A 12490-nucleotide genomic window follows, 5' to 3' on the forward strand; every position below is an offset into this window, starting at 1 on the left:
AGGGCGTGAATTCATTGTTTCACGCCCAGCCACCATCTGGTGTTGACTGCACGGATATCTCCATAATAAGTGAGTCTTTTCTACTCTTGGTGCCTATTTGAACAAAAAAAAAATTTTTCTCTCTTGGTTCCAGTCACTCTAGAACCCATTTCAGCTGCTCACTTTTTGTAAGGCTGGTCACAGCTGTTGCAAGGATACTTAAATCTCTTCTTCCTTTCGCTCACATCTCCTTTCCTTTCTCATTCTCCTCCTCATCCACATATTTTGATTTATGACTCACCTTGTTCTTCAGTTCCCTTGAACCAAATCCACTATCACTTTTCCGTTATCGCTGTTCACCTTGAGTGCATTCTTGTTGGCGCACCAGTTTGATCATCCGTAAACAATTAAGACTCAGTTACCCCCCCATTTCATCATGGCGCAGGCAAAGAAAACCCCTTCCCCCTCGTGTGCTACCTCTCCTTCTCCATCTCGTTCACAGAATGGAGGCCAGCCACGGACTCCTCCCAATAAGAAGGGGAAGGCAGTCGTGAACTCTTCTCCTGAGAGCCAGGGGTCCTCCAAATCCCCTCAGCGGCAGAGGGCATCTCCCAAAAAGAAAAAGAAGAAGGTTGGTTCTATGCTTGTCGTCTCAGTCTCATGTTTATCCTGCTTGTTCCGAAAGACCACCAATGCTAATAACAATCTTCAGACCGCACGGTCCCCGCTGCAAGCGATTGAGACCGAACCAACGAAAGGGATTGAAGCGGTCGTTGGACCGAAGAAGTCCGTTGGCCCGGCTTCGCGGAAGCATGGAGAGGCCTCCCAGGCCAAAAGGGCAAAGGGTGCAGCAAGCCCCGGAAGAGCCCCAGGGGGCCAAGTACCGACCACTTCGCCTGCATCTGCCACACCGCAGAGCAGCAAGTCTTCCTCTTCCTTGACAGAGGAAGAGCTTGACAAGATCTACCCTGGCGCGAAGAAGGACAGGGAATCTGAGGCGTCCAAGGTCGGGCGTATCCTCTTCGAAGCCTTCGACGAGGTTGGGAAGACTGGAGGATCACGAGGCCTGGAAGCGAGTCGTTGGGCTCCCGGTGCATCGGAGCCCTCTTCTCCCTCCGCAGACGAAAAAGATCGAACCAAAAACAGGCAACGCAAGAAGAGTCGCTCGCGGGGCAGAAGCAAGAAGAAAGTTTTTTCCAAGAGCTCTCCTCCATCAAACGATACCCCCTCCCATGCGAACAGCAAACTGCCCGCTAAGAACGCGAAGATCATGGCTCCAGCACACACGGTTGCTCCGATTCTGGACACCCCTGAGTCAAAGGCAACAGAGAAGGACGCGGCACATGTGGCTCAGGTACTTTTTGACGCATTCGATGAACTTAGCAAAGACTCCCCGCGCCCCGGCCTTGAGGCTAGCCGATGGGCCATCATCCCTACAGGGAAAACTCCTGTTCGAAAGGAAAGCAAGCCTGTGAACAAAACCCCAGCCATCAGTAAGGATGAACAGACTGTGAAAAAAGTGGTGTCTACGAACGTTGCCAATCTCAACAACACATCGGCCTTCATGGCTGCAGTTCGAGGTCGCTCCACCCAAGCTGCCAAAGGCGCATCTGAATTCGTTGGAAATAGTAAGTGTCTTCCCGACTATGTCTCTTCGATGGCATGTCCTGACGCGTTTTCAGTGGTTTCTGCAAGTAAACCAGAAGCTCCTTTGGAGATTCAGCTTCAAAAGTCTCCAGAGCATAAATCTGATGTTGCAAGCCAAAGCCCAACTTCAGTTAACAAAACGCTCCTCACCTCAACTAACTCCCCAGCCTCCGTTACATCTTCGAAAGGTCCGACGACAGGTAAAGAAGACCGTGAGCACCTTAGCTTCTCCAGCAGTGGGGCAACTCCGTCACCAAGATCAAGACCACGTAAGAATCTATGTTTCAAAAAAGTTATCAGTCAATAGTTACTGTTCTAATATGACTTGTTCACCTAGGTGTTGAGCTTCGACGGGTTATCCTGTCTCCAATCCCAGAATCCTTCGCATCCCCAAGCAAGGTCTTTTCACTCATTCATGGCGGTCGTATCGAATCCGTAAGATATTTCCCGCAGTCAAAGTCTGCACATGTTCTTTTCTGTGATCCTGCAGCTTGCCAGAGGTACTATGACAAGTATCCGAATGGAATCGAGGTCAACGTGAGTGGCCGCAAGGCCATAATTTTTGTGGACTGGCATAAGGAGGTGGACATTGTTAGCTCCCGCCTTAGGGAATCCTTGCGCTTGGGGGCTACGCGTGTCGTACGTGCTGTCGGTGCCGATTTGGCTCTGAACATGAAGGAGCTGGCGGATCTCCCCGAGAGACTGAATTTCAAATTGGAAAAGGTCATTGATGTGTTTGATGCTTCAAGCGTGAGTTATATTTGGTTGTTTCTAGTGGTTTTACCCTCATTCGTCTTGATATCCAGCCCTTGGTGCGTCTCTTCAAAGGAACTTGCTAATGGGACATGTAGAGAGTTCGAGCTGTCACATTCCGTCTCTCCTCTATTGAAAATGCTGTCCGCCTGCGCTCCTATCTAATCCGCCAGGATGACTGGCAGCAAGCAAATGTGCAGTTTGGTGTTGACCCGTGAGTCCCTCACCAAGGTTTCCTTCCTGAAGATACATCCTGTTGTCTTCTCGCTTTCCTAGGCTAACTTCTCGACGGCGTTTGAAAAATTTTAGTTGCGAAGTCGCAAGAGGAATCCACTGGGATTAAGGCTGTTCTCTCGACTGCTTGAGAGCTGGGCTCTTGAGGGCTCGCTCGGCAATGGACGATCGATGATAAGTCTCATTATGAAGGACGGTTGTCATGTTTTCAACGATTTCATCTCCCTTTCAGTATTCTTAAGGTTATCCAAATTGTCGATCTGGGACCAGGAAAACAAATTGCTATTTTGAGGATGATTTTTGCTTTGTGGACAGGCGATAGAGAGACAATGGTGTTTGAACTGGCTAGCATCTGGAATTCGCAAATTGCTTGAAATATCATAGAATTTGCAAGCTTTGAGTTTTCTGTTTTCTCCTTAACACATTTGCTGGCTGTTGTTATTAGCTTCACATGAATTAATTATTATTATCTCTGTTCTTTAAGATCTGAATTTCTCCAGATGACCTTTGCCTCGCCGCAATAGTAGGGGATGAGGGGCCCATGAGGGGGGGGAAACCAACACTTTGCCCGGGCGTCGCCCAATATCAAATCACGCATCCCTTTTCCACACAACCACCACCTTCGTTTTTCCATCTTTCCACTTATCGGGCGTTGCAGCTGATCGACTAGTCTCTTCCCAACATTAACAAACAAGGGTCAGTAGTACGTTTCTTCTAGCCGTTTAGTATGTACGTACATACGTATCATCGTTCTGCCATAAACCAACGCGACTTGCTCGAAGCGCCCGTCGCCGAGTTCGACTGGGATGTACAAATTGTCGGGAGAGATGGTCGCCTTGAACTTCCTAACCTCTCACTGGCTCTAACTGCACCTGTGCGTTGTCTCCGATTTTTCTACCTGGTCATGCTGCCCCTCCGCACGTACATAGAGCACATATACTGTACATACATATGGGGGCCATCCCAGCAGGAGGGTAACGTTTCAGCAGCCCGAGCAAGGAGTGCCACCAGGTAATATTCCGACGGCGATGGCGTCGATTCCTGATAAACCCGGTCATCGTGCTTCGCAAGATTCGCCCAGCCACGAAACGCCTCGGCTCTAAACTCTTTACCACCTACTCCGTACTTTGGTTGGATACCTCTGGAGACCTTCGAGCTTGGTTTATCCTTGCCCTGCAGGTTTTCCAACTTTCCCGGGCCCAGTCTCATCACGCAGTTAGGTATGTTCAACTCGCCATCAGTGCTTTATTATAGCTCCCTTGACCATTTGGAAGACCTACTAACTACGGGGTCACATTTTGAGCTCAGGTTTCAACCGAATTTGCCTTGGTAATAATTTGGTAATCAGACGCCCTGGTTCCGTTGAGAGCGCGGCTGGACATGGAGCCCGATATTTCAGCAAGTTGATGCCGTTGGTCAGGTTCTTTGACATATCAATTTAACCCACTCGGTCGGAATCCAACTTCAAGGGGGGTGAAAAAGCCACATAGAAAGCGGGAAGGACATCCCGTATGATATTCCATTAAAAACACACCACTCATTTCCTCCGGAAATCAGCCGGGATTTCTTTTTCTAATGTATGTAATTAAGTACCATACTAGGTAAGGATTGAGAGAGGAATAGTACGAGTGAGATAGTTTGTCGACACTCCAACCTGATGGATGCGCGCTCGGTTGATCCAATGGGAATAGATTTGGCGGCTCGGCCACTTATTAACTCCTCGCTGTGCAACTCAGAACGCCCGAGGTGGGACAGGATACATCGCTGCACGTCGACTAGTCGAGATACCAGTCATAATCCCTGGATGAACGGTGGTCAGATCATTGGGGGCGAACCTATACCGAGAAATAGATTTCACAGAGGAGGCGAAGAGCTCATAAGATCCTGGAAGGTGAACAGTCGTTTTCGAACGACACGGAGTCCAACATCAACGGTGGAGCAATTTAGTCCTTGAGGCTCTTGCATAAATCTGAAGAGACCCGCATGTTCAGGAGAGGCATGAGATCCGGACGAATCCTAAGAGCGCGCCAAGTTTTGACCTTCAAAAGGAGGACTTGAGTGGAATGAGTTGCCGAAACGATTTACGATCTCTCCGAAAATAGGAAACAATTGGGGGGAGGAGGAGGTACGGAGTCTATGGTAAGGCCTCCTTGCAGGAGCACAGGGACTGGTGCGTCTGCCATGGAAGACTGTGATCCAGTGGATTTGATGGAGTGAGGACACATGACACAGACAAGTGAGGAATGCGTCGCCGCTCGATAACCATGGACTTTTCGATTCCATGCACGATACGGAGGAAATGGTAGATCGACTAGCGAGGGAGGAAAAAGGAATATTCCTTGTCTGTTTTCACAAGGAAACAGGACCATGGAAAGTCTGCGGAATTTGCGGCGCGATGAGGGAGAAAAGAAGCGGCAAACAGGATCAGGGAAAATTCTTGGACAAGGAAAAGAGATGGAAGAAATCGACCAATAAAGAAAGTCTACGTGATATCAGTGAGTTCGAACGGTCCGGGTATCCCCATGAGACTTCCGTAGTCCGAGCGGGACCTAACGGGGCGAACTGGAGAAGAAAGGTGAGCATTTTGGACGGATCGCTTCCTTCACGGGAGACGTGAATCGCAAATTTTTGATCCACTCCATCAGAGTCCAGAACCAGCAAGTAGATGACTAGTTTTTCCACGGAAGCTGCATGAAGCACATATATAAGTGCATTTATTTGACAAATCCTTGATCTGCATGCGGAGCTAAGATACGAGACGCATCTCGACCGCCAGTCCTGAAGAACGAGTCAGAGTGGAGAGATGCGTTCTGGAAAAGGAAGAGCGCTTGCTGGGGCTGAGATAGCGGGGATTGGACGACAGGCGCGTTGACATTCTTCACTCACGACGGCAAACAGACTTGGCAGGGCAAAAGGCAGGGGCTGTATGGCGCTGTGGATGTGCCATCTAAATTCGATTTGCATGGACTCCCCGGTGCGGCATCCACCCTTGAATTGCTTGGCCCTTGTCGATAAACGGCCACGTATTGAGAGGCACTGAAAGGGTGGGTGGGAGTCAAACGGAGAGGAGAAGCGTGACGGAATGCACACCCTTGGCCTATTGGGTTAGGTTTCGGGGACAGCCGCAGACTAGATGTCTTGGTGTGTAGCTCCGGAGGAGATGATTGATTGATGCTCGAGGCGAAGAGTGCATGTAGAAGACTCGGAGACCGGATGATCGCTGGTCAGTGCTTAGACGGCGAGTGCAGCGTGCTCAGCAGAAGGAGTGCCTCTCCCACTCGTTTTCCTTCTCGCGGCATCTTCCTCTTCCGCGAGTCATGAAATGCAAGACAAGACATGTTTGCGGCGCAGCATCAATGGCAGGATGATACGTGACCCTCAGCCGTCGCTTGTTTCAGCCGCGGATGAGATGATCACAACGGCGGTGATGATAATCGTACTCTGTATGTCATTACCACATTTCTTACAGAGGCTGCACGCGTTTGTTTTTGGGACATGGTGTCTGTAACTTACAGACAGACCCTGCCAAGCCAGAAATACGCCGTACAGATGCACTGCACCGAATTCGTCGGCGGCCTTGCCGTTCGACGACCAGCAACAGGAAGAAGGCAACCTAGCTTATGCAGGTAAACAAAGAGAGAAATCTGAATGGGGCAACAGCCGCCCAGGGAGCGTTGATCTGCCAATGAAAGGCCCCGGGAAAAGTCACATGACCATTCTGCGCTGCGGGCTCCCCAGGATTTTGCACATTGTGGCACAAGCCAGAATTCCCGCCAGGTAACGTTCATGACTGAGGGCGGTAACCGTATGTATGTACGGAGTTCCGTACAGGACATCTAGCTATACAATACGGCATGGGTATGCTTTCTGTAAAGTTACCTGTGTACGTGCGCCGCACGACGACGCGCACCAGTCAGAGTGCCCAGGAGCACTCCCGGTCTCGACAGCCGTTGACAGGCATCTCGAGCAGGTAATATGGCAGCGATCGAAAGTGAAGCGATATTTCCACGGTGCATCGCAACGATCGACCGCAAGCCATCTGGAAACTTTAGATAGCGAATATCACTTCCTTCTAGCGGACTTCGATTCCGTCTGTGATTCTCCGGCCATCTCGCCTCACGAGCCACAGGAGCAGACCCCCACCACCACCAACGAGAAAGCTCAAGGGTTTCTTCAGGCTACTAGTCGCGCGGCAGACGGGCCCTCAACCTAAGTTGCTCCCCTAGCGTCGTTGCTCTCTCTCCTCAAGCCCCCCGGCGCGCCTTTGAAACAGCGCAACGTAACCTTCGCCGTGGTATCCACTTGGGGTTGGCGTAGCGGCCATCTTGACTGGCCCGACGGTCCCGGCACCACGGTTCGCCCCAGCAAGCGGCACGAGCTATCTGCAGGGAATATCCGGCCTATCACAGCCCGTCTTTGCACCTCTCCTCACGTTGGCTCTTCGACGTGTCTTCTCCAGCGGCTCAACGTAGCGAGGGGGCGAGGCGCTTCCTCTGCCTCGCGGGCGGTTTTCATATGGATATCGGAGCACAGATGCTGAAACCGGGTTGCACTGCGTCAAAGAGAATCATTTCTGGCAGTGTTTCTGCCTCCAGTCCCACTATCCCTGGCCATTCCTCTTTTTCGTCCGACGAGCCCAGCCCGCAAATCCTCTCGGCTGGCCTTTTTTTTTTTTAAGTTAATTCGCGTTCATTAAACTATCCCCTCTTCCCTGCTGACACTTGTTTAACTAGTTCAATTTCCGTCCACAGCGCAATCTTCTCGCGGCCACGGGTAGGCCTGGCCCGCGCATTTCCTTACCAGCCCCTTCTTCCAGATCGCCGATATTTCCGATGCATTCAGCAGCATTTGGAAGTTAACTCACCTTGCATCTTCCCTGTAATTTCTTGCAGCCTGCAAACCCGTGCCTTTCCAACACATAACTTTTGATCTGATTTGAAGCTCGCGGTTCTTCAAGGAAATCCAACTGGTTTCAGGTAATCGTCTCGACAGGGATCCTTCGCTTTTGCCACAATGTATCGCTTTAAGTGGTCGACATCCATGAAGAATTTCCTCTTTTCTTCTTTTTCTTTTCTTTGCTCTCCTGCGGTAAGTGTGACGTGATGGAAAAGCCAATTTTTTTTTTTTCTTTTTTTCTTCTTTTTTTTTTTTTTTTTTAAAGTGCCAAATATGTCTCTGCAGGCTCTTCCACTGTCGTACATTCTGATTCTATGACAAAAGGTCACCTCCCGGTGACATCATTCCCTTGCGCAAAGTGGCCATGGCAAAGAGGTAAGGGAATCCTTCATCACTCCTGACCCCGGCAGTCCTAGGTTGTATCAAATAGTTCGATTAGCAATGAGCCCGTTCTTCTCTCCGTTCTGAATGCTACCTTGTTCCCAAACTGTTGGGTCTCTCTTCTATCTACCCGTCGTAATTGCATTCTCGAAGCACTGCGATTGAATTTTCATTCTGTTGGCTGATAGGCAGCAAACGACAGCCGACTCCCAGTCGCGCTTCTCGAACTTATCTGGTCAGCATTTCCAGTTCCAGATTACCAATCCGTGGTTAGCTCCTCTAGGAGACACATATTTAATTATTAATCGAGGTAAGGCGTAACTAGTAACATACGTTTCGTAGTTTGCTCGCTTGACATAAACGCTACCTGGAACAAAGGAACTTTCGACAAGCCTCAGGGGCCCTTAAAGGGCAGAGGCGATCTGTCCGCATGCAGAGGAGCCCATGAAACTGACAAGATCTACCCCATACGCAGTGCACACGATATGTATGGAATGAAGTCCGACACCCTACTCTGTACGCACGTATATACATCGCTTGTGACCAAGGCCCACAATCATTGTCGCCGTGGGGGCCACCATCTCCTAAGTCACCGCAACAGACTACCTGAAAAAGACCCAACGGTCGCCTATCCTCGCACCACATACCGAGTACTCCGCGCCTATCAAAAAACCGCTTAGCCCAATGATTCCTTGCAACTTTCATTTTTACATAATAATAGTCCATTCGGCCTAGTTAACCCATCTGTTGCAGTCGAAAATAATCGGTGGTGAGGGCAAGTAAAGGAGTGAATATGTACTAACTGGGCAACAGACCTACAATGCGCGATGCTCTCAGCGTTGAGGGGCTCTGGCCTAGGCAAATTTGCGCATTTGAACTCCCTTATCTGGTCTCCACAAGCCGCATCGGGCTGTGGGGTCGGAACAAACCCACAGTCTCAAGCCTGCAAGGGTTACGCGGACAAGAGGATGGATCGGTGATATGCAACTTGATCAGAGAGCATGGAAAGCGATATTCCTGAGGTGGAGGTCGCATAACAATGGACGCCTCCGGAGTCCAAGACAGGAAGTCCTAAAATTAAGACTAAACATGGGTGAAAGGGAAGGCATGCGTGCAAGTCTACATGGGGCTCCCCCTATATCTGACAAGTTACCGGAGTACCCGGTAGAGACATTCGAGATATGACATTCTCGATTCCGATGGCATATGTACACCCATAATGCAAATTGTGGGTTGCATCAGGCCACCAGGGCCGGCCACATTCCGCGTCTACTCCTACTACAGTACTACTCCAGAGGCGTCCGACCCAAACGTACGGGTCCTCGTGGCGATTTCCTGGCGGCACAGCCCTCATCAACCAGTTTTTCGAGACGGATAACCCACTCATTTTTGCAGTCCTGGATAGAAAAGCCTTGACTTGCGCTGAGCTTGAGGTGAAGGAAGACATTTTTGCATGAGTCCATTCATATATTTATGAGGTGCTCTTACATTATGTACTCCTTCTCCATCCGGTTTCAACTCTTCACGGACTGTAGATGCAATGTTCAACTCTTTCCGGCTTTTGAAGAGTGAGTGCTCGTCATTCCTCAGGGATAGGGATCCTTTTCCAACCCAGAACTCGCCGCACAAATCACAAAGCATGAAATTCGGTTGAGTAATTGCCAAACTAGCCAATCGCCAGCTGGCGATGTTCAGACTTGGCACCATTTTACAAATGCGACGCAAAATTAAAAATAGCCCATTGAAGACCTCCGTTCCGCTTGTACGTACTCGGTACGTCCACTCTTTACAGAGTACGGAGTACGGAGACCCTGTATGAATATGTATGTACGGAGTACTCCGTATACATATGTACTCCGTACTGAGGCACATACATACAGAAATGTAATTACATACGGTATGGACTACTCTGTACATCTCTTAGAAACACATGTGTCCGAGAGGAGGTCGTACTCACGTTGAGATGCTGTGCCTCGACTTGGTGGACACCCTGACGCTTTAATCATATGACGTTTGCAATGGGGCTTTGATATTGAGTTGCCATCAACTTCATAGCTGCGTTGCCAAATCTACCTTCGAGGGTGAGGTTTGAGTTAACTGGCCATTGGAACTGATCCCTGAGAGGCATGCGTCAGGAAACTCTCTACCGACGGAGAACCCCGTACTACGCAGGGCATGTGTACACACAGTAATAAATACTTCGAGGCCCGGCGCGGCAATAGGGAACGGAGATTTGCCCAACCCGGCTGTTACGCGGTCTTTAGGGGGGAGGGGGGCCCCGCTCACACTTTTCATCTTCAGAGATCACATCCCAGGCATGTCCACTCTTTGTGCACTGACCTTTGGCCACGAACCGGTTCTTATCCGCACTCGCACCAGCCGTTCCCATGCATGACTAAGCAAAGCTATTTAAACCCTAATCGAACGCCATTCCAATTTTCCCCTCCAATCCCTACGAACAGCGATTTCTTCAAGTTCCACTTCTTAGCAAACAACCCTTGACGGAACTTCATCCTCGTGCTCCATCCACAGTCAGCAGCAATCAGGTTGGCCCAACAGGTAAAGCGGCTGCGGCGCGATTTCTGATTTGCCCGGAGAACAAACACCAGTTTATCCAGCAATAGCCTGGCTAAATCCACACGCACCATCTCGCCGTCAAAAATAATACACCGATTAGTTACTTCATTCTCTGTGTGTGTACTGCATACGGGGTCATCACAATAGACCTCTCCTCTGCCTGATTATTTTTCTACCGCCCCATGGTTTTACATGTATTAGTACGATTTCGGATCAGGCCGCAAGAAGGCGAGCCTACGCCCAAACCTCAAGTCTCAACCACAGGCAACACTCGACCACTCAAGAGGATCTGGTAGTTAATGAACCCAATTAAGTTTCTCAAACGCGTCCTCCCAAGGATGATGATGCGGGTCACCATCACTTGTTGAAGGAACTTGTTTTTTGTTTTTTCTTCCTGTTTCCAGTGTAAAATCGCTCATTCTTGATGAAAGAATAATGGCCAGGTTGGGTTGGAATGTTACCCCTGTTTCTGGGTCTTTTTGTTACTCACTAACCGATTAGCTCCAACCAGTGAAAGGGAATTTGGGAAGCATAATCATGCCTTTTTTAGGCCCGCGGCTTTTTTAGCCAACAGGATCCATTTGTCAGAATTTGGGGCTGGACCACTGGGTCTCTTCTCTGGCTTGTTACTTGTCAGATCCCCAGAAACACTGCAGAACATGTATGCAGCTGTGAGAAAAGCGCTGCCCCCGAGGATAAGAGGGGAGAATGAACGGCGTGGGAAGAATGCGCTGATGCGCCCCAAAAAAAGCCTCATGCGAGACCTGTCGATATATATGATGATTTTATATATATCCTCCTGCAGAAACCGTTCCTTCGACGGAGCATCCGCGGAGAATTTTAGTTCCTTTTGCTTTTTTAATTGTGATTTGTCTTTTACATTTGCTCCCACAATGCCATGCACATTTTTGGTTTCTTTCTACTTCCTTTTCCAGCCGTCCCTGAGTTTGCTCCTTTGAACTTGTCGGTACCAGATTACCGGGCGATGGTTACGAAACTTCGCTTGCCGTGCGATCTCGGATATATATGATTCGACGCATATGCGGCTGGGGTTCGGCGTCTGCTATGCGTGGGAAGAAAGGTAACTCTATCTTACCGGAACATCATAATCCTTATCCGATTTCCCTTGTCTCGCTCATCCGCTCCCCGGTTTCCTGCTCTTCATCGATATCTGACGCCTGCCCTATGCGACATCTTCTTTTTCAATTCCCCCTGTCCTGGTCCTGGCTGGCCCCTACTTTGCTTATCCCTACTAAATCAATAACTACTGGGGGCATCCTATCCAGAATCGACTTTCGGTAATACTAGCTCCCTTGATCCCCTGTCCCCTTCCCCGGCAAAAGATGTAGCCCCAATTTGGCTGCGTGGTTTTCTTTACGGAGAGCCTCTTGTGTATTCATGGATACTTATTGTACCCTTCTGGTTTCCTGCAGTGCTATTATTCTGATTTTCCAGACAGCTGGGACGCTGTCCTAACTCCATACATGTGCATATAATGCAAATAATACAAGAACAGCCTATGCGCGCACCTCGTTGATTTTTTTTTATTTTTTTTTTATTTTTATTTTTTTTAATTTTTTCTTGCATTGCATTTCCTAGCCCATATAGTTGTTCGCTCGAAGTTGGCGATATATTTGACTGACTCTAAATATTCTTAAGGCAAGGATTTCGCCGTATAAAGCCTACAGAGCTCTATCTTACGATTGTGTCCAGCTAGAAGCCGTGGTTGAGTTGCAAAAGCTTGATCAAATCATCCCTCCTACCTTAGATTTCACAGCATCCAGTGGACCCCGGTTGGATGGGTCGTCCTGACGAACGTGAATCTCTGTGCTCCCGATAACCGTCTTTTTATACTCAGAGTCGGACTCGGTTCTGCGACTTTGCGATCCGTTTTTGCTGCCCAATCGCTCTTAAGGCTGGGTAGATTGCTTCGAATTGGCGCCTCGTTCAACTGGACAGATTGATTTTTTGAATTTTGTTTTTGTTATCGCAGTCTCCGATAGATTTTGTCGAAATTTTGATA

General features: G+C 49.2%; 3 protein-coding genes across 3 annotated transcripts; 2 read left to right on the top strand and 1 right to left on the bottom strand.

The window, feature by feature from the left end:
• Positions 1–415: 415 nt before the first annotated feature.
• D8B26_002341 (uncharacterized protein) lies at positions 416–2722 on the top strand (the record flags this gene model as incomplete). Its single annotated transcript, XM_066123800.1, has 6 exons — positions 416–610; positions 692–1607; positions 1662–1895; positions 1964–2376; positions 2478–2593; positions 2689–2722. 6 exons carry the CDS (start codon positions 416–418, stop codon positions 2720–2722), a joined length of 1908 nt encoding a protein of 635 aa, XP_065979875.1.
• Positions 2723–3203: 481 nt separating this feature from the next.
• Positions 3204–3822, bottom strand: D8B26_002342 (uncharacterized protein; the record flags this gene model as incomplete). The annotated part of the gene is made up of 3 exons (XM_066123801.1): positions 3204–3286; positions 3355–3458; positions 3563–3822. 3 exons carry the CDS (start codon positions 3820–3822, stop codon positions 3204–3206), a joined length of 447 nt encoding a protein of 148 aa, XP_065979876.1.
• Positions 3823–6467: 2645 nt separating this feature from the next.
• Positions 6468–9020, top strand: D8B26_002343 (uncharacterized protein; the record flags this gene model as incomplete). The annotated part of the gene is given in 2 exon segments (XM_066123802.1): positions 6468–6471; positions 6489–9020. The coding sequence occupies 2 exon segments, from the start codon at positions 6468–6470 to the stop codon at positions 6824–6826; spliced, it is 342 nt and encodes a 113-aa protein (XP_065979877.1). The 3' UTR covers positions 6827–9020.
• Between the last annotated feature and the right edge of the window lie 3470 nt (positions 9021–12490).

Source organism: Coccidioides posadasii, chromosome 1, assembly GCF_018416015.2.
Source record: "Coccidioides posadasii str. Silveira chromosome 1, complete sequence".
Taxonomy (NCBI): domain Eukaryota; kingdom Fungi; phylum Ascomycota; class Eurotiomycetes; order Onygenales; family Onygenaceae; genus Coccidioides; species Coccidioides posadasii.